A 16,963-nucleotide genomic window follows, 5' to 3' on the forward strand; every position below is an offset into this window, starting at 1 on the left:
CGTTAGTACCTGGCATTTGCAGGAGGCGAGGCGCACGCCGGCCAATCATGGCCGGATTTGAACTGACTCCTACATGGTCGAACTGATAGTAGATAATACTCCGTGGTGTCCTCCCCCTCTTTTTACCCCGACGGACCACTCCGGCGTATGGCGGGTACCATAGCACGACTACTATACTACGGAGCACCAGTACTCCGTATGTATCGTACTAGGTAGGTATCTAGTAGGTCCATGGTATGACCGATGGCGCCTGACGACTCTCGCCGATCCAATCCTTCATTTTTCTTATCGCCGAGATCGATTTAGTCGCAGATTCCCCTTCTCTAGGAAATTGTCCCTGAGTGGACAGGCGGCGGACCGAAAAATACGCGGGTCGGTAGTAGGTAGTCATGCCCTTTCTTGCTAGGATTCATTTATGCCGACATCATAATAGTCCCTCTTCACTGGCCACGGGCTAGTTCCACCCTCCAAATGCGTCTAGTCCACCCCCCAGATAGCAAACCCAGAAATGACTGAAGCCACACAAATCGCTAATAAGACAAAAGAAGAAGAAAAAGAAAAAGAAAAACGGAATGGCGCTAGCCCGGGCCAATCTCATCATATCCAGGTGGGTCAGGAGACAAAGTGAGTGTTAATATACAATAGGTAGGTCTATCTCGAAGAGACAAGAGGCTTTCATCCCTGTTCCGGCAAAAAAAAAAAATCTCCGAAGATAACGGTTCACATGAAAAGACGCCAGGCACCAAGAATCAGTGCGGCAGTACCGGTGCAAACACCCCTAGGAAGATCGGTCAGCATTGGTCTTAGCGGCGAGTAGGACACCACTTACATGAGCCATTGTAACGTGGAGAACTTGACGGCCTCCACGCGCTCCCTCAACCCCGCCACCTCCTGCTCAATCCTTGTTTCGGTCTCCTTTATTCTCATTTCTTGGCCATTGGCTTCCTCCCGGATACGGCCTTTCTCAAGATTCAGATCAAGACGAACCGACGCTTGCGTGCGCCCGATCTCATCGCGTAGGCGCGAATTGAGCTTGGCGAGGTCTGCAGCGATCTTTTCATGCGACGAGCGAGTCAGCTGTGCTTCAGTAGAGTCTGCGTTGAGTAGCTCGGAGCGCAATTTGGCGAAGTCAACTTTCTGGGTGTAGGCTGATCTTTCCGTATCTGTAGGCATGGTATAAGGAGCCAAATCCTTGGAATGTAGCACAGCGAGGAACGACTAACCTTCCCGAAGCACCATGGTCCGAGTCAGATTCTGGATCGACTCTTGGATGACGTCGTTCAGGACCCTCATCATGGCAACGGCCTGCTCTTCGCTGAACCCTTCATCCTTCAAACGTTGAACAAATTTCAGTGTATCAAAGTGGTGGTCCCGTTGATGCGGGGCAGACGCATGGAAAGCCCTCCGAGCAGGGTTGAAAGTAGCCACATAGACACCGTTGTGTCGGATAGGGTTCCCGAGGGGCTCCGCGGTTGGTCGACTGGTCGCTTTGCCCGCTAAGGGAAACCGTCTTGCGATCGATGATGACGTGCCAACTTCTCGGGATACTGCGAGAAATCCGAACGGGGAGGAGGGTGAAAAGGTCAATGTGTGCAGTTGCCGTCCGGCAGGGATCCAGCTCCGTCCAGGATGCTGCTTTTGTTGGCGTTTTGCTGGAAGGGCGGTGGTCTGGGGAGGAGTGACGGTGGTGCGGGCAGAGGAGCCGTTCCAGGTAAGACGGGGGAGGATGGAACGGGGCACCTCCGTTACGGATTTCTGCGATGCCATAGTTCTCGAAGATAACTGATGTGGTCCGGGCAATGGAGGTTAAGGGATGGGTCGCCAACACGAGGTCGCGAGATAGGCTTAAGTTGATCAAGCAGATGTTGGGTGATGTTGTATCGTTTCCCGCGGAAACAGATCGATCGATGACTAACACCCTCTGCCGCCACCGCGCATGTGATCGGCGTCCTATACGAAGTACATACGGAGTACCTAGTCCAAACCTTTTTGGTGGGTTGGTTCTTGTCTATACGAACTGCCTTATATGATGACCGGCATCCATACAGTAGCAGGAGACTTGTATTATAGGCCCATCCGAAAGGGAGTCAGATCCGATTGATCTACTGGGCCGGCCGTATTGATTTGCAACAGGTCATAGGTACTCACTCCGTACGGAGCACTACTAGACAGGTAGCTCTCCCATTTCCCGTTCCGCGGAGTGTTAACTGGATCCGGGTAACTTCCACACGCAGAAATTAAGGGATGGGAATCATCCTTCTAGATATCGAGTCTCTAGTGTTTTCGTGACCAACATCTTATAGCGGCATAGATTGACAAGAGGGGAAAATTCCAGCAGGAGAAATATTAACAATGCCCAGAGGAAGCAACATGCAGTCTCTTGCGTTTCCTTATTCACGGATAACCAGCCCCTGTGGACCAATGGTTAAATCTAACCGCTATATCCAGTCAGGTCTTCCATGGACGCGATCATGGCATGATGCCTTTGGGTTGTACCTCTATAGCTGGAAGAGCTCTCTCAGCTGTCTCATGGTGTCATCAGGATCCTCGACTGAATGGCCGATCGTCCTGGGGTCACTGTAGATTTCGTAGTCATTGCCTCCAGGGAATGTCTTGTCTCCAAAGAAGTGGATCGTCTTGTACTCTATACCTGTGATGTCCTTCTCGGCCTCAACATGCTGTAAGCAGTAGGTCTTGTCCCATCCAGTCGGGAAAACGTCGAACGAGATTTCACCGCCAATCGAATAACTGTTCATGATTGTTGTTAATGTCAATGATCTGCGCGCCGCCCCAGCAGCCCGTATCACTCTACATACCTAAGACCATAGTCGGGGAATTCCTTCTTGAGCGCATTCACAAGATCCCTGCGGATGTTATGAATGGTGTCATAACTGCCAATATTATCAGTCAGTTGGTTCATGGGATGTATGTGGCCAAGCCATGGTGCGTATACATACGCCTCAAACTCCTTCCTTTCCTCGGTGCTGGCATTTCTGCCGATAGGGCTGACATTGATCATGCCATTACGGAATTCAACGAAGGTACCGCGTTTCTTGGGAAGCTCCAGCTTCGCAATGTGTAGGAGGCAAAAGTTGACCAACTTCTGGTATTTGTCTTCTCCCAGCCATTGAATGAAACTGTTGCTAACAAGAGGCTTGCCCAAACGGAAAGCGATCAAACCATTTTCGGCAAAGCAGAAATCGAAAAGGGAGGTGACATTCGTCGAGGGTGTGCCAAGTTGTTCTTGCTGCTTGGGAAGATTCGAGCCACCGACCTGGGCAATGTGAGACCGCGCGCTGTCTTACTGGAACGGAGACAACTAACAAATCCAATGGCGCACTTGTGGCGCAGCTGGGAGAGCAGACTGAGCATCTCTGGCGTGACATTCTGCATTGACAGGACAAGGCCAGGTCAATATATGTCTTTATTGAATCTGGAGTAACTGGGATATATCATTGGAACCATGATGATGACTTACTGCTCTTGCAGGCGTTAATGTCTTGTCGACATCAAAGAGAACGATTGTGCCCTTCAAGGGGCGGTCCTGCAGGGCAGGATACACACCCGCTGCTTCGGTGGCCATGATTGATATGGAGATGGAGAAGGTTAAGGAACGGGCCAGGGGAGAGAGACTCTAGAGTCAAAGCCGAGATCAATTGAGGGGCAATGGGCTAAGTATGTATCTTTTCAGGGGCGAACGTGTCACGACCGCATGCGGTGAGCTGGAACGACGGCGGGGGGTTCCAGACATATAATACGGCTTAACCATTTCGGGCTGCGAGGCACCGAGGCCTGGCACAAGGCGGTCAGTCTCTAACTCCATTCCGGTCCGGACGTGGATGATCCACGTGGGGTTGAAACCGCTTATCGATAAGTGAGTGAGATAAGCCGGATGCTGAGAGGGAACGTGGTATCTAGTGTTTTCCAGTGTGCTGTATGCCGTCTAAATAATGATTAAAATCCCGGAATAGAAACAGTATATAGAGTATCTCTCGATTAGAAGACGAATAATGCGAGCTACAAAGCTATCAACCCTATTGGGTAGAGCAACAACGCCACCTACTAGCAGTACCAACTTAAACCCCTTCACATAAGCTACTAGTACTACTACTGTGCGAGATCTCAGCGGCCCAATGTGGTTTGAAATACCTTGGCCGCTAATTCGCTCAATAACCGTGCACGATCGCTCCGGGGAAGCTGGAGGAAGACATCGTAAACGCTCTTGCCTTTAGCGTCCCGAACCGCTCCAAGCCGGTTACCAGCGACTGCACCAGCCAATGCCCCTGGAGCATTTGCTACGATAAAACCGAGGGCGCCACCGCTGATCCCACCCACCACGGACCAGAACCGAGATGTTGGATGTGATTGAGTCTGACCATTGGCATCCGTGTCTTCGCTAGCAAGACCTTCTTCGCGCAGCATCTCCTCAAACACAGACCCAAACTGCTCGGATGCACGGTGCTCACTGTCATCTGTGTCAAAGCCGAAAGCCGACCAGGGAAATCCTCCGGCCCCTCCACGAGGTATTTCCTCTGCTTCCTCTTCCACGCCGCCCGCCATCCGTGTCGCGTCATACTCTCGCCGACGTGAGGCATCTGACAGCGTGTAGTAGGCATCACTAATTTCTTGAAACTTGCGCGTCCGGGCTGGCCGGTCCGGCGAGTCGACAGGAACTCTGTCCGGATGGGATTTCAAGGATTCCCTGCACGGTTCAGAGCCTGAACTTTGGAGGTGGTGACAAGGGACTCACCTTTTGTATGCATTGCGAATCTCTTGCTGCGTCGCGCTGGGAGATATCCCTAGAACCTTGTCTATAGTTTCCATACAGTCAGACAAATACCCCTACTCTATCTTAGACTAGGTAATGGCTTACAATAATCCCATTGTCCTGCTCACAAACAGTCAGCTCGGCCGGCAGAGTTGTAAGATATACTGATGTACACTTACTTGTCATGGCAATGTTATTCGGGGGCTGTATCAGAGGGTGGTGATGTTTGAGAGTCAGATGAGGAAGTCCAGATCATGACTGGGCGCGGGGAACATGACGTCGATGGAATGTTGATGCCTCAGGCAACAACGAGCATGGGATTTTCTACTTTCTCGCCTGACTCAAAAAGAAACAAGAACTTCCCGACTTTACCTAGGTAACGTATTTCACGGGTCGACCGACCGCCGCGTCAAAAAGTCATCGCGTGTTCGGCACCTCTCTATTCAACCAACCACCATGCCTCCAAATCGAAAGAAAAATCGTCAAGAAGTAATTGAGCAAGAGGGTCGGATCCAACTTGCAATTAAATATTTAAAAGATGATAAAAAACGCAAAATTCGTCCAACGGCACGCGCCTACAATGTCTCATACGGAACCCTCCGCGACCGCGTACGGGGAATTCAATTTCAATTAGAACGCCGCAACCATAACCTTAAGCTCTCTGAAATTCAAGAGGATACTCTAATACAGTGGATTCTATCGCGTGATCAGCGTGGAGTTGCTCCACAACCTGCTCAAGTACAAGAAATGGCAAATATAATCCTACGAACCGCAGACCCCTCCTCCTTCGACCCTGTTGGCGAGAACTGGGTTACCACCTTTATACAACGCCGTGAAGAGATCAGCTGTCAATTCACCAGAAAGTACGCTTATGAGAGAGCCAAATGCGAGGATCCAAAGCTTCTACAAGACTGGTTTACAACCCTACAAGACATACGGGCGGAGTTTGGAATATTAGACAAGGATATCTTCAACTTTGACAAAACAGGCTTTGCAATAGGAATAATTACAACTACAAAGGTCATGACGAGAGCCAACATGCCTGGTAAACCTCATCTTATACAGCCAGGCCAACGCGAATGGATGACAACAATCGAGTGTATCAATTCAATAGGGTGGAATATTCCCTCCACCATAATTTTCAAGGGAAAAGTCTATATAGAAGGATGGTTCGGCAAATACAACCTCCCACGTGACTGGCGTATTAAATTATCAGCAAACGGATGGATAAATGATAACATTGGCCTGCAGTGGCTCAAAGAGGTCTTCTTACCTGCTACAAATACTTGAAAAGTTGGCCGATATAGACTCCTTATTCTTGACGGCCATGGGAGTCATTTAACGCCTGAATTCGACAAGCTCTGCAAGGATAATGAAGTTATTCCCGTCTGCATGCCTGCTCACTCATCTCACCTTCTACAACCTCTTGATGTTGGCTGTTTTGGACCACTGAAGCGGGCGTATGGCCGCCTTGTTGAGTCAAGAATGCGACTTTCATATAATCATATTGACAAGCTTGACTTCTTATCTAAGTATCCCACCGCTCACCGGGAGGTCTTTAAGCCTCAGAATATTCAAAGCGGCTTCGCTGCAGCCGGAATACACCCATTTTGCCCTGAAAGAGTCCTTGAGAAGCTTAATATTATATTGCGTACGCCGACACCCCCCCCCCCCCCAAGCCGCGGGGGGCAGTCTGCGACCTCCTCCGCGCTTGCAACGCCATATACAGTCAAGCAATTGCAGAGACAGGCAGAGTCGCTTAAAAAGCTTTTAAAAAGAGGATCGCGGAGTCCCTCTACGCCTTCAAAACATGCCCTGCAGCAAATTATTAAAGGCGCCCAGATCTCTCTATACAACTGTGCGCAACTAGCACTTGAAAACCATGAACTCCGCGCTGCAAATGAAAAAGAGAAGAAGAAGAAGGCACATTCTAAGCGACAGATGACTCCTACAGGCGGCCTTACGATACAAGAGGGTATAGACCTTGTAGCAATGAGAAATACTCATTTAAATGCAGAGGTAGGACCCTCTACAGGTCCTGCACCTTCAACTTTAGACACGCCAAGATGAGCTCCACCAACGTGTTCTTTCTGTCATATTCAGGGCCATACAAGAGCTCAATGTTCTATACGTTATCAACACCAAGAAAATTAAAAATAATGAATTTTGCGTTGTTGCGAATGGCTTCAAGTTGTAGAGCGTGGTCGAAAAGCGGGGCGGCGGTCGGATGACCCGTGCGGTCGGTCGACCCGTGAAATACGTTAGTACTTAGTTCTTACTAACACCAGAGGCGGGAAGCCCCTGAGCCTGAGCACCAATAACGGGGATGGCTCAAACGTTAAGGATGCCGGAACCAGCCACTTGGGGAGCGTCGTACGTACGCTGCAGGTGCTAAGAACACGCTAAGCACCATGTATTAGTGATGGTGTTCAGCTTTGCCTCCTGGCCAGATGGGTCTCACCTCATCCCCTCCCCCTTCATTTCAACCTTCTCGCGCAGCTCATCTTGCTACTTCTGTATGCTTCCAATTGAATTCACTCCCCTCCCCCAGTTCCTATCACCGACTACAATCTTTCAATCTTCGATCTGGCTGGATTTAGCCGTCAATTGGATATTGCACAAAGGCCTTGAGCTTGTCACTTATTCGATACCCGCACTGGAATCCAGCTGTGGAGCTGGCCACTACGGCAAGGAGGCTGGATCTCGAATTGTGTGCATTTGTAGCACGCTACGACTCCACAATAGCGCAAGTGCCTTTTACGTGCACACAATACATTCAGAGGGGTCATTGATACCTTCACGCCTTCAGATATCCGTCTCTGCAAAGTTATCCATTTGCATACCATCAGCCGCTGAGCATCCAAATTTGCCCATAATAGTGAAAGCCAAGTCAAGATGGGTTGGTTTGACGGAAAATCCTCATCCTCGTCTTCCCACACACATGTCCGCCGACGCTCCTCCCCCTCCAGACGATCCACTTATTCATCCCAACATCCTCGCCACTCTACCCCCTCGCTCTTGAGTATGAATGGTGGTAGTCGCGCAGGACGGACCAGTCCATCAGTACTCTCATCCTCATCGTCGCGACGCGCACGGCCCCGATCAGGCTTCGTGCAGCGGGTGGTCCGCTACATCAGACGCTTGCTCCGTGACATCTACGACTACGCCCGTCGTAATCCCGTGAAGGTTCTCATCCTAGTTGTTATACCGCTCCTCACGAGTGGTGTCTTGCAGAAATTACTCGCAATGGTTGGCATCCGCCTCCCAAAAAGCATCTTTGGTGGAAATTCTCCGAAGTCTAGCCCCAATAGCATGTCAGACAACATCAAGGGACTCATGAACATTGCGAAAATGATGATGTAGCCGTTGAAACCCTCGATCTCGTCTTCTTCGGCTCAGGAGGCCTATCGCCTGGATATGGATCTATTTTCTCACTCACCAGTTTGAGCGGGAGATTAGTGTGGAAGAGCCCGAAAAATGGACGACGCTCACGATCACGATATTATGACGATACGATGCAAACTTGACCTGATGGCTTTTCTTAGTTCATACATTCGTTTGCTTGCAGGTTGCTCAGAAAAGCCATGTTTCAGATACAAGTTTTGAGATATATCAAGCTTATATCCAATTGTTTGGGAAGTATTCAGACACTACTGCCAACGAAACGCTTGTCATGGCCTATCGAAATGAACTTTTGACACCAAACACTATTTATACACTTGCCCTCGTAGAACTCATTCGTAGACCCCAAGGACAGCAACTAACCAAAGCGGATGGCGCATACAAAGCGAAGTTGGCTTCCCCTCTACATCACTTGTTTGACGATCTTTGTGACCGCTTTCCGCGTCTTTTGGAGGAGCCAGTCTTAGAAGGCACTGCAGAGCTGCTGATGCCTTCAGCTGATTGCTCCACCATGTCGGACAATTCCTCCTCCGCCTCAGCACCACTGTCCGCCGTGTGCGAAGGACCGAGAAACTTGCCAATTGTCTTGTGGTAGAACCAACCCGGGAGACGAAACACCATCGTGTCACGGATTGTGGGACGCTGAATCTCTTCAATGTCAAGCAAGAATTCCTGGCGCTCTCCTTCCATCTCCTCCTCCAGGAACACGTTACCGACCGAATCAACAATCAACACCTTTCCGTTCTCTGCAATTACCCGCTTCCTCTCCCCGGTGGGCTCGACAGACTCGAACGTAGGCGTGACGGTTCCCGAGTTACGTGAAGTCGCCCGGCCACCTTTCTTACCTTCCTTGCGGTTCTCTCTGTCCATCATACGCTTTTGGCGACGGTTCATTGGCATGGCGGCCGCTTCTGGTTCCGGGGCCGGGGATGGGGCAGAAGCAGGGTCCGGGGCGCTGTCAAGGCCAGGGATACCCCGGACACCCGATTCATCGCCCCAGGCAGCTCTCCGAGCTTGACGAATGTACCGATCAACGAACTCACGCTGACGCTTCCAGCTAAGAACCAGGGCAGCATAGTGCGCGCCACCACCGAAGACCAAGAACAATCCGGCAAGAACAGATCCCAAGCCAGGACGGAAACGTGAATAGTAGTATCCAGTTCCCTTCCACTTGGGGAATCCGTTCTTCAGGAAATGGTCGTAGCGCTCGCGAGCGGGGCCGCGGAGGATATTGGCTACGGTATTCAGACGGGCAGAGCGCTCGTGGGCCTCCTTGACAGCGGCGGCAATTTCCCGCTGCGAACGACCCTTGTTGACATGGACACTGGCCTGGGAGGATTTGGATCGGGACTTGTCCTTGGAACTGTTGGCGATGAAGGTCCGCTTTACTTTATCGGGGTGTAAAAGTCTCGACTTCTGGCGATAGGCCTTGCTCAGTTCGTCTTGGTTGGCACTGGGTTTGACGCCCAGGAAATCTAGTCATAGGAGACAATCAGTGGCGGGAAATTGGATATAGCTTTTTAAGGGGGGCGTACCGTAGAATGTCACATTGGCACCTTCTGCAGCAGTGACTTCGTCATTAAGACGAAAAATCTCGTAATCTGAAGGAAGATGAAGGTTAGTTTGCGATTCAAGGAAGAAGAAGAAGAAGAGGAAGAAAGGAGAAGAAAAAAAAACCGACCTTCTTTGCTCCAGGCCGCGGCCAAAACAATCAAGGCTGCTAGTACAAGCAAACGAAGTGCAATTGGCCTCATCGTAGAATATGGGAGCGGTCAAGCCGCCAGTCCCAAGAAGCAATAGAGAAAAAGAATGCAAAGAGGGGCAGTGGAGAACAATTGTGCGAATGGGCTATATGCAGCTTTTCATGGTGATTGTTGGTAAGTTGTTCTTGTCCAAACCGATAGGTGGAATCCTCAGGCGATAAAACCGCGAGGGAATGATCTGTCATCAGGCAAAAAGGCATTACGCCTCCAGTACAGGACTAAGTTCAGAATGGACAAATCCGGGCTCACCGTCCGGGCCGGGGTAAAGCCATGGACGCAGCAATAATAATACAGACCATACAGATCATACGGGCCTTACGGTACGGGCCCGGTGGAGTCTGCAGACGCACGACGTGGACCAATGATGGACACCGGGACCTACCCCAAAGCAAGGTGAGGGAGAAGGTGCAGGTAGGAAGAGGTGATTGATACCTAATGTTTGCAGAAGCGTCTATCCAACTCAGACGAGGGCTGGGAGGAGGGGGAGAGGGCCGGGTTTAAATTCGAGGCAGTCCCCTCCAGTACACGTCTTATACCGTCCGTCTAGGTGCTTACTTCCCCTGGGACCCGTATCGACTTATCGTCAGCAGAAAAGCCGTCATGGGCTTGACGAGGACTAGATGATGATCCGGGGTGTGATTGAGATGGCATTGATGCAGTCTCCCTCATTATTGTGAGAAGAACCAATCCATCTCATTCTCCGTCTTCTCTGCCGCACCCAGCCCGAGGAAACGCTCTCCACTCTATGCTGCCCTGCTTTCTATTCTTAGTGGCCCTCACCCACTTTGTATCTTGATTTGGTTCGAAGGTCCATGAAACCGGAGCAGTGACTCAGGTGTTGATCCACGCGTGTCTTGATTCCCCTTGGTTTCTTTTTCTTTTTTCTTTTTTTTTTTCAGCCTCACTCCTCGTTTTTATTGTCCCTGTTCCTGTTCCTGTTCCTGTTCCTGTTCCTGTTCTATAAGAACGGTCCCATCCATTCTTCGGGGACATCTTCTTACTTTCGTACTCCTTGGAAGGCACTAACTGCTTCGGTCTGTGCTTTCCGCCTGGACCGCCGGGCGACCCTCCAAAAGCCGCTACGGGCGAGGCTTAGGCTGCCAACACCTCTTTTTTCCTTTGGGGCCAGCTAAGCCGGTTCCAATCTCTCTCGTCGACAAACATTCCCCCCGGTCCTTCGGTCCTTCCCCCCTTTTCTCTCTACAGATTGACAGCTACATCTATCTGCCTTTCATAATCATCATCATTATCATCATCACCATTGCCATCCTATCACTTACTCCCAATTAACATCCTCTGGCGTCTCATTTCTACCTTATCTCCCAACCCCAAAACTATCATCGCCATGCCTCTCCAGATTCCCATTGACGCGATTACCTCGCGATTCGGTGATCGCTTCAACAGTGTCCGCTCCCAATCCTTCGGCACGCGCTTTGCCAATCTGCGACCGGTTTCCGAGTTCTTGGACATCAAGCGCGTGTCGAAGCCCGCCAACTTCGGCGAGGTCCAGAGCCGCGTGAACTACAACCTGTCCTACTTCTCTAGCAACTATGCCGCCGTCTTTGTGATGCTCAGCATCTACAGCTTGCTGACCAACCCACTTCTGCTCTTTGTCATCATCCTAGTCACCGGTGGTCTCTACGGAATTGGGAAGCTGCAGGGTCACGACTTGGAACTGGGCTTTGCTCGATTTAACACCTCCCAGCTGTATACCGGACTGCTGATCGTCGCGGTGCCTCTGGGATTCTGGGCCTCGCCCATTAGCACTGTGCTCTGGTTGATCGGAGCCACCGGTGTGACCGTTTTCGGCCACGCTGCTTTTGTGGATAAACCAATCGAGAATGCTTTTTCCGAGGAGGCGGTCTAGGTGGTCGGCCGCGAACTCCTTACGGTATGCCCCGATGGGGAAGACCACCAGGGGCACGAGTGGGGAGACAAACCAGGCGTGCGGATCCGTGGGTGGACGGTGCGGTACGGATCGAGGAGATTGACAGCGGGGGGGAGGATGCATACATCCGGCGGGATGTTAGCTCTTTGTATGCGAGGCAGTCAGCCGGTCTGGACGAGGATGGAGGGTCTCGGTTGCGCAGACGGAGGATGGGATACGACTATGCGGATGAGGTGGCTTCTGTCGATGGGGTGGACTATGACCTGTACGAGGACATGGACAGCACGGTGGCTTATGCTGTTCAGTTGGCCATGAAGGACAAGGAGGAGCGATTGGTGGACCAGGCTTTGGAACGGATACGACACGCTCAAAAGCAGGGCCAAAAGAACGTGCGACTATCGGGCCGGGAGCTAGAGGCATTGGAACGCAAGCGAGTGCAGGCAAACCGGACCCCCGATTCCGAATACCGCGCAAGTATCCCCCGGGGGTCTCCCGGCAGCAACCGACCCTTGAGGCCGCCAGAGAGCCCAAGCAGCAAAATTGGAGCTCAACGTAGCGGATCCAGTGCATCGTTACCAAATAAGCATGGCATGCCGTCCTCCTTATCGGCCAACAACGCTGCATATGCATTCTGGGCGAGAACTTTGGGTGCCTCTGCCGGAGCTCAAACTTCTGCGCGCTCACCATCTGCCCGGGGTGCCTCGAAGCAAACACCGTCGCGAACCCCGCTGCAGCCGGCCTACTCCCCCGACCGCCTTGCCTCTGTTCCCCTTGCTCGCACTTCCGGGTCTGTGAACCCCCCCGCCTTTACGCGATCCCTCCCCGATGATCCGCATTGGGTGCCCCCGTATCCTGTCTCTTATCCCCGTGAACCGCCGCCGCCGTTGTATCCAACCGATCCCCGGCACTCCGGCCCGATGCCATACACGTCTGGCTACAGCAGCGTGTTTGACGAATCCCTACGTAGCAGTGGGCGGGGTCCGGCTGCTTCTCTAGGGGAATTGGGGTTCGCGGCGGGGGGAACACGTGGCGGAGAGGGGGAGGAAGTGAGTAGTTCCGATGATAGCGCCAAGGTGGTTGAGCGCCGGGTGCCGATCGGACGAGGGAGTCGTCAGCGGAGCAATCGTCCTTGAAACGCCACGATTTGTGCCCTTTCATATTGCTTTCTTTTCATTCGTGGGTGGACAAAGTCGCTTCTGATTTGAGTTTGAATGCTTTTTGCGAGGAGTCCCCATTGTTGATTGTCTGCACCGATAAACCGTACCGGAGTTCGTCTAGAGCGGGTAACTGAATTGAATGATGGTACTGTTCTGTTTCTCCGTAGCGCTCGCCCGTAAAAGATGGGACATGGGTTCAGTACCATAGTAGGTGGGTGGGACGGGGATTAGGTTCAGATAGCCGGCGAGGTAACGTTGGACGCGCTGCGGTGGCTGCGGTGGCTGCTTCCCTGAACCTTAAAACGGGCGTTAATAAATAGTATGGAACTGGATGGATTCTTCGGGGGAAAATCATCACAATAATGATTCTCTTCCTCCGGGTTCTGCGGGGTAATTCCTGAAGATCCATCGGTGGATGGATGGATGGATCGTCAACATGCTGCCGCCGATGTACATACCGTGTACCGTACTGTCTAGATACTGTCTAGATAGTACATAGGACCACTATGTAATGAACGGCCGATGACGTCGATGAGGTCATGGTCATCGACCAGGCCAGCGTTACTTTTCTGTCTGCCTGCTCCAACATCCAGCTGGATGGATACTACCTACCTACCTACTTTACCTACCTGGCTGCTCCAGGCCGGTGGGGCCCTCTTCGTCGTCACCATCTGGGTTCTGGACAGGTTGTGATTAAAATGCTTACTCGGCCTCTCCACCGAACCTGTCTTTCTTTTAGTCACTCACTCGTTTGCTGCCACCTCCCTTGCCAATTGCCCTCTTGTCGTCCGTCAATTGATCTTGCTTCCGCCCTTGCTGGCTCTTTCGCGCTCTCTCGCGCTCTCCCCTGCTGACCCTCGGATCGATTGATTAACGACAAGCCACTTCCGTCCCTTCCGGCGCCGCGTTCCACCCGATCAACTTATTGCCCTCCTATACTTGGATAACCCGGTCGCTTGGGCGCGCGTCTTTTTGCGCTTTGCTCGGATTATAATACTCCTCGTCCACGCAAGGCTGTACCGGAAATAGCTGGCGAAGATGTGGATTATATCATTTTGGGTCTTCCCCATTGTATCAGCGTGCACATGGATCGGTAACAAAACCCCCCTTCCGTTTTGCGCCAAGTCTTGCGACAGTGGCTCAGTGGCTGACAAAGGTCTAGCCATGCTGATTGCGATGCTGGCGACTTGGGCGAGAGAAGGCTCGCCGATATATGCCAGTATGGAGCTGGGCCAGACGATCGCGTAGGTGATCACGCGACCTCTTGCATGCGACTGCGATGCTGATGCGCCATATCTCAGGTATATTTCGGATATTGGAGCGCAGGGCCTGAAGCCGCTGTTCATTGCAGGCAGCTGCGTCACCGTCGTTTTTCTCGATCTTTCGTTCATGTCGGAGCGGTGGCTGCGACACGCGGGTCAATTGGTGCCGAACAAGGGCCCCTTTGACAAAGCCTGCGCCATCGCTTCGATCTGCTTCTCAATCGCGGGCGCCTTAGGGCTGATCCTGCTGTCGATCTTTGATACCCTCCGTCATCCCCACATGCATGACGGCTTTTTGGTTATGTTCTTGTTAGTATTGGTCGCGCACTCGCAGAAAACCGCCACTGACACTCCTACAGGGTCGCATACTTGATCAGCGCCATTCTCATTTGCTGTGAATACTGGCGCCTGGGCATCTTCTACCGCTCGCAGCATCGGGTTCTGTTGGCCAGTTTCGTGATCAAGCTTTCGTTTGTGATCATCGAGATTGCGCTCGCCATTGCCTTTGGAGTCTTGGGCAATAAGGGTGGTCGCTACAGGAACGCGGCGGCGGTATTAGAATGGGGTGAGTTTTGCCGAAGCTGATTTCTCCGAGCCCGGACTGGCCGACTGACTAGGTTAGTGATTGCGCTCATCTTCACGTTCTATGTCCTCTCCTTTGTAATCGACCTGTTGCCATCGGTGCGCACCCGCCGACATGCCCCGCAAGGCGAGAAGATGTCCCGGGTCGGACAGATGAATGGCTATGCCAACGGAACAACGAATGGGACAGATGGGACGTACGAGGAGCCAGTGACCATGGACTCGGCCGGTCCGAATGCCAACTACTACCGCGGCCAGCGAATGTGAATACCCCGTGCGCGGCGAACGATTTCTTATGTGGAGCACATAACCGGTGCAAAGTGGTTTGATACGATAATAAACGATAGATACCCGGTGGTTCCTTTCTCAGCGACTGGAATAATGGATTTGGTAGATGTGTCGAGACCTGATGATGACGATAACTGTTAGTTGGATCGTATGTTGTTGACAATTCCCTATCTGTTTGGATTCGGAGAGAACCCATTTACTGCCCCTCTTGTGATCTATAATTCTACCTATATACTAACTATACCATCAGCCTAACTGAAATACCAACTGTACCACCTTATTTTATTTTATTTTTTTTTTGTTCAAGTAAGAACATGATTACCATTATTCATCGAGAGTCCTAGGATTTATCCACACAGCCCCCACAATCTACCTGTACAAGCATCCCCCTTCCCCTTCCCTTCCCAACCCTGTCATAACTCAACTCAAGCCAACAACACCCTCCGTATCCTCTCCACCTTCTCCTTCCCAATCCCAATGAGACCCAAATACCCCTCGACGCCACCATACCTCCTATCGAGATGCTCACAAATCCTCCCCGTAAACCCATCCGGACACTTGGTATACTCCTCCGACAGCCCCAACAGCCTAACCTCCTTCATGCGCTCCTCCATTTCAATAACCAGTTCACCCTCGGACCGAACGTAATCTGACGTCATGGCTTCGATAGACACGACATCTGCCACGAGTAGCAAAAGGAGGAGGATGATCAGGCCCGTGCGGTCTTTACCTTGCGTGCAGTGGATGATGATGGGGTAAGGGGTGGATATGTTATCATCATCAGAAGAAGGATCCTGGTCGTCGAGGTTGTGGGTGGTGGGTGTGGAGAACAGGTCGAAGATGGTTTTCATTTCCCCGAAACTGCTGTCTAGGGTGTCGATGCCCAAGCCGATGAGACCCCGGGGGGACATGACTTGTTGGCCGACAATGAGGACGGCGTCGGAACGGTAGCCTGAGGCGGCGAGGGCAAGGACTTTGCTGTTTCTTTAGGTTAGACATCACATTTACATTATCTTTGTTAAGAAGGGAAGAGGGGGGGGAAGAGATGTATGGGGGAATTATTTTGAAGGGAGAGGAAAGGGGAAGAAAGGGATGGGGAAGTACAAGAAATTCCACCAATCCAGACGCCAGAGAAGAGTCCTTTCAAAGGCCTTTCCGGTTAGACTGACGGGGAAGCGATGGACGTGGGGGAGGTCGATGAGGTGGATGTCGTTTGTGGTGGGAGGGAGGGTCGTTGACGATGATGGTGACGATGGTGATGATGCAGCTGCAAGTTCAGAGAGACGTTTGGTGGTAGCCATTTGGTGTTCGGTACTGATACGATGCATTAATATTGGCAGTTTTGGAATTTGAGGTAAAGGCTTACCTAGATCGGAGATCAATGATCGTCGCAATATGCAGTTCATCCGTGAGACGGCGCTTGTCGCGCTCCGAGGCATCGTCTAGCTTTGGGGTGGTTAGCAGCAGCGTTTACAAGCATTGGTGGATGGAGAGCCATTGAAAGAAGAAGATGAGGAAGAAGATTTTACCCTTGCACTCCGGAAGAGAATGCCCTCTTTCAGCACCCTGTGCAAAGTGTCAGTCACTAATGACACATCCCAAAGATTCCGATAGCCATACCTCTTCCCAACTAACTGGTTGATGGTGCGGCCGACATCGCGGAAATTGATGATGTTGTCAAAGGGACGCCCGGGGGAATCGAGGTCGACGCTCGATTGGCGCGGGTGGGAGGAAGACATCTAGATATCTAGCGGTTCGGAGGGGGGGGGGGGGGGGTGCTTTATATACAGCTGGGTATGGAGAGAGTGGAAGTGAAAGTAAAGTGGTAAAAGTAACAGTCAGGGGACTGGCAA

The 16,963-nt window shown here is 51.7% G+C and overlaps 8 protein-coding genes across 8 annotated transcripts; 4 read left to right on the plus strand and 4 right to left on the minus strand.

Annotated features, from left to right (window-relative positions):
• Positions 1–720: 720 nt before the first annotated feature.
• BO94DRAFT_473474 (CCDC90 family protein) lies at positions 721–1,767 on the minus strand (the record flags this gene model as incomplete). The annotated part of the gene is made up of 3 exons (XM_025608478.1): positions 721–778; positions 830–1,163; positions 1,224–1,767. 3 exons carry the CDS (start codon positions 1,765–1,767, stop codon positions 721–723), a joined length of 936 nt encoding a protein of 311 aa, XP_025464181.1.
• A 294-nt stretch (positions 1,768–2,061) lies between these two features.
• sec53 (phosphomannomutase SEC53) lies at positions 2,062–4,999 on the minus strand. The gene is made up of 11 exons (XM_025610212.1): positions 4,948–4,999; positions 4,874–4,888; positions 4,751–4,811; positions 4,332–4,702; positions 4,150–4,295; positions 3,479–3,544; positions 3,325–3,387; positions 2,958–3,274; positions 2,817–2,891; positions 2,497–2,748; positions 2,062–2,438 (listed from the first exon to the last, which is right to left on the minus strand). Exons 1-10 carry the CDS (start codon positions 4,952–4,954, stop codon positions 2,499–2,501), a joined length of 1,371 nt encoding a protein of 456 aa, XP_025464182.1. The 5' UTR covers positions 4,955–4,999; the 3' UTR covers positions 2,062–2,438; positions 2,497–2,498.
• Positions 5,000–7,226: 2,227 nt separating this feature from the next.
• On the plus strand, positions 7,227–8,472 carry BO94DRAFT_538230 (uncharacterized protein). Its single transcript, XM_025612445.1, has one exon. The coding sequence runs from the start codon at positions 7,664–7,666 to the stop codon at positions 8,129–8,131; it is 468 nt and encodes a 155-aa protein (XP_025464183.1). The 5' UTR covers positions 7,227–7,663; the 3' UTR covers positions 8,132–8,472.
• On the minus strand, positions 8,383–10,062 carry BO94DRAFT_538231 (putative endoplasmic reticulum DnaJ domain protein Erj5). The gene is made up of 3 exons (XM_025612446.1): positions 9,852–10,062; positions 9,706–9,771; positions 8,383–9,645 (listed from the first exon to the last, which is right to left on the minus strand). The coding sequence occupies exons 1-3, from the start codon at positions 9,922–9,924 to the stop codon at positions 8,579–8,581; spliced, it is 1,206 nt and encodes a 401-aa protein (XP_025464184.1). The 5' UTR covers positions 9,925–10,062; the 3' UTR covers positions 8,383–8,578.
• A 1,216-nt stretch (positions 10,063–11,278) lies between these two features.
• Positions 11,279–11,800, plus strand: BO94DRAFT_523338 (putative COPII vesicles protein Yip3; the record flags this gene model as incomplete). The annotated part of the gene is made up of 1 exon (XM_025610213.1): positions 11,279–11,800. One exon carries the CDS (start codon positions 11,279–11,281, stop codon positions 11,798–11,800), a length of 522 nt encoding a protein of 173 aa, XP_025464185.1.
• Positions 11,377–13,236, plus strand: BO94DRAFT_198752 (uncharacterized protein). The gene has a single exon (XM_025606088.1). The coding sequence runs from the start codon at positions 11,827–11,829 to the stop codon at positions 12,952–12,954; it is 1,128 nt and encodes a 375-aa protein (XP_025464186.1). The 5' UTR covers positions 11,377–11,826; the 3' UTR covers positions 12,955–13,236.
• A 688-nt stretch (positions 13,237–13,924) lies between these two features.
• Positions 13,925–15,363, plus strand: BO94DRAFT_198771 (Frag1/DRAM/Sfk1 family protein). Its single transcript, XM_025606089.1, has 6 exons — positions 13,925–14,071; positions 14,141–14,222; positions 14,280–14,549; positions 14,600–14,805; positions 14,863–15,258; positions 15,361–15,363. The coding sequence occupies exons 1-5, from the start codon at positions 14,017–14,019 to the stop codon at positions 15,087–15,089; spliced, it is 840 nt and encodes a 279-aa protein (XP_025464187.1). The 5' UTR covers positions 13,925–14,016; the 3' UTR covers positions 15,090–15,258; positions 15,361–15,363.
• Positions 15,364–15,470: 107 nt separating this feature from the next.
• ptyA (putative tyrosine/serine protein phosphatase) lies at positions 15,471–16,869 on the minus strand. Its single transcript, XM_025610214.1, has 5 exons — positions 16,731–16,869; positions 16,640–16,676; positions 16,477–16,556; positions 16,215–16,424; positions 15,471–16,088 (listed from the first exon to the last, which is right to left on the minus strand). The coding sequence occupies exons 1-5, from the start codon at positions 16,847–16,849 to the stop codon at positions 15,536–15,538; spliced, it is 999 nt and encodes a 332-aa protein (XP_025464188.1). The 5' UTR covers positions 16,850–16,869; the 3' UTR covers positions 15,471–15,535.
• Between the last annotated feature and the right edge of the window lie 94 nt (positions 16,870–16,963).

The sequence above is a fragment of the Aspergillus sclerotioniger genome, assembly GCF_003184525.1.
Source record: "Aspergillus sclerotioniger CBS 115572 chromosome Unknown BO94scaffold_27, whole genome shotgun sequence".
Lineage (NCBI taxonomy): Eukaryota > Fungi > Ascomycota > Eurotiomycetes > Eurotiales > Aspergillaceae > Aspergillus > Aspergillus sclerotioniger.

Coding starts and splice junctions, on each gene's coding strand:
- sec53 (XM_025610212.1), bottom strand. Junction 4,703..4,750: donor ATTCGCAATGCATACAAAAG/GTGAGTCCCTTG, acceptor TGAACCGTGCAG/GGAATCCTTGAAATCCCATC. Junction 3,275..3,324: donor ACAAGTGCGCCATTGGATTT/GTTAGTTGTCTC, acceptor CACATTGCCCAG/GTCGGTGGCTCGAATCTTCC.
- BO94DRAFT_538230 (XM_025612445.1), top strand. CDS start 7,664: ATGGGTTGGTTTGACGGAAAATCCTCATCCTCGTCTTCCCACACACAT.
- BO94DRAFT_538231 (XM_025612446.1), bottom strand. CDS start 9,924: ATGAGGCCAATTGCACTTCGTTTGCTTGTACTAGCAGCCTTGATTGTT. Junction 9,772..9,851: donor CGCGGCCTGGAGCAAAGAAG/GTCGGTTTTTTT, acceptor ATCTTCCTTCAG/ATTACGAGATTTTTCGTCTT. Junction 9,646..9,705: donor TGCCAATGTGACATTCTACG/GTACGCCCCCCT, acceptor TCCTATGACTAG/ATTTCCTGGGCGTCAAACCC.
- BO94DRAFT_198752 (XM_025606088.1), top strand. CDS start 11,827: ATGCCCCGATGGGGAAGACCACCAGGGGCACGAGTGGGGAGACAAACC.
- BO94DRAFT_198771 (XM_025606089.1), top strand. CDS start 14,017: ATGTGGATTATATCATTTTGGGTCTTCCCCATTGTATCAGCGTGCACA. Junction 14,072..14,140: donor ATCAGCGTGCACATGGATCG/GTAACAAAACCC, acceptor ACAAAGGTCTAG/CCATGCTGATTGCGATGCTG. Junction 14,550..14,599: donor GGCTTTTTGGTTATGTTCTT/GTTAGTATTGGT, acceptor ACACTCCTACAG/GGTCGCATACTTGATCAGCG.
- ptyA (XM_025610214.1), bottom strand. CDS start 16,849: ATGTCTTCCTCCCACCCGCGCCAATCGAGCGTCGACCTCGATTCCCCC. Junction 16,677..16,730: donor AACCAGTTAGTTGGGAAGAG/GTATGGCTATCG, acceptor CACTTTGCACAG/GGTGCTGAAAGAGGGCATTC. Junction 16,557..16,639: donor TTCTCTTCCGGAGTGCAAGG/GTAAAATCTTCT, acceptor ACCACCCCAAAG/CTAGACGATGCCTCGGAGCG.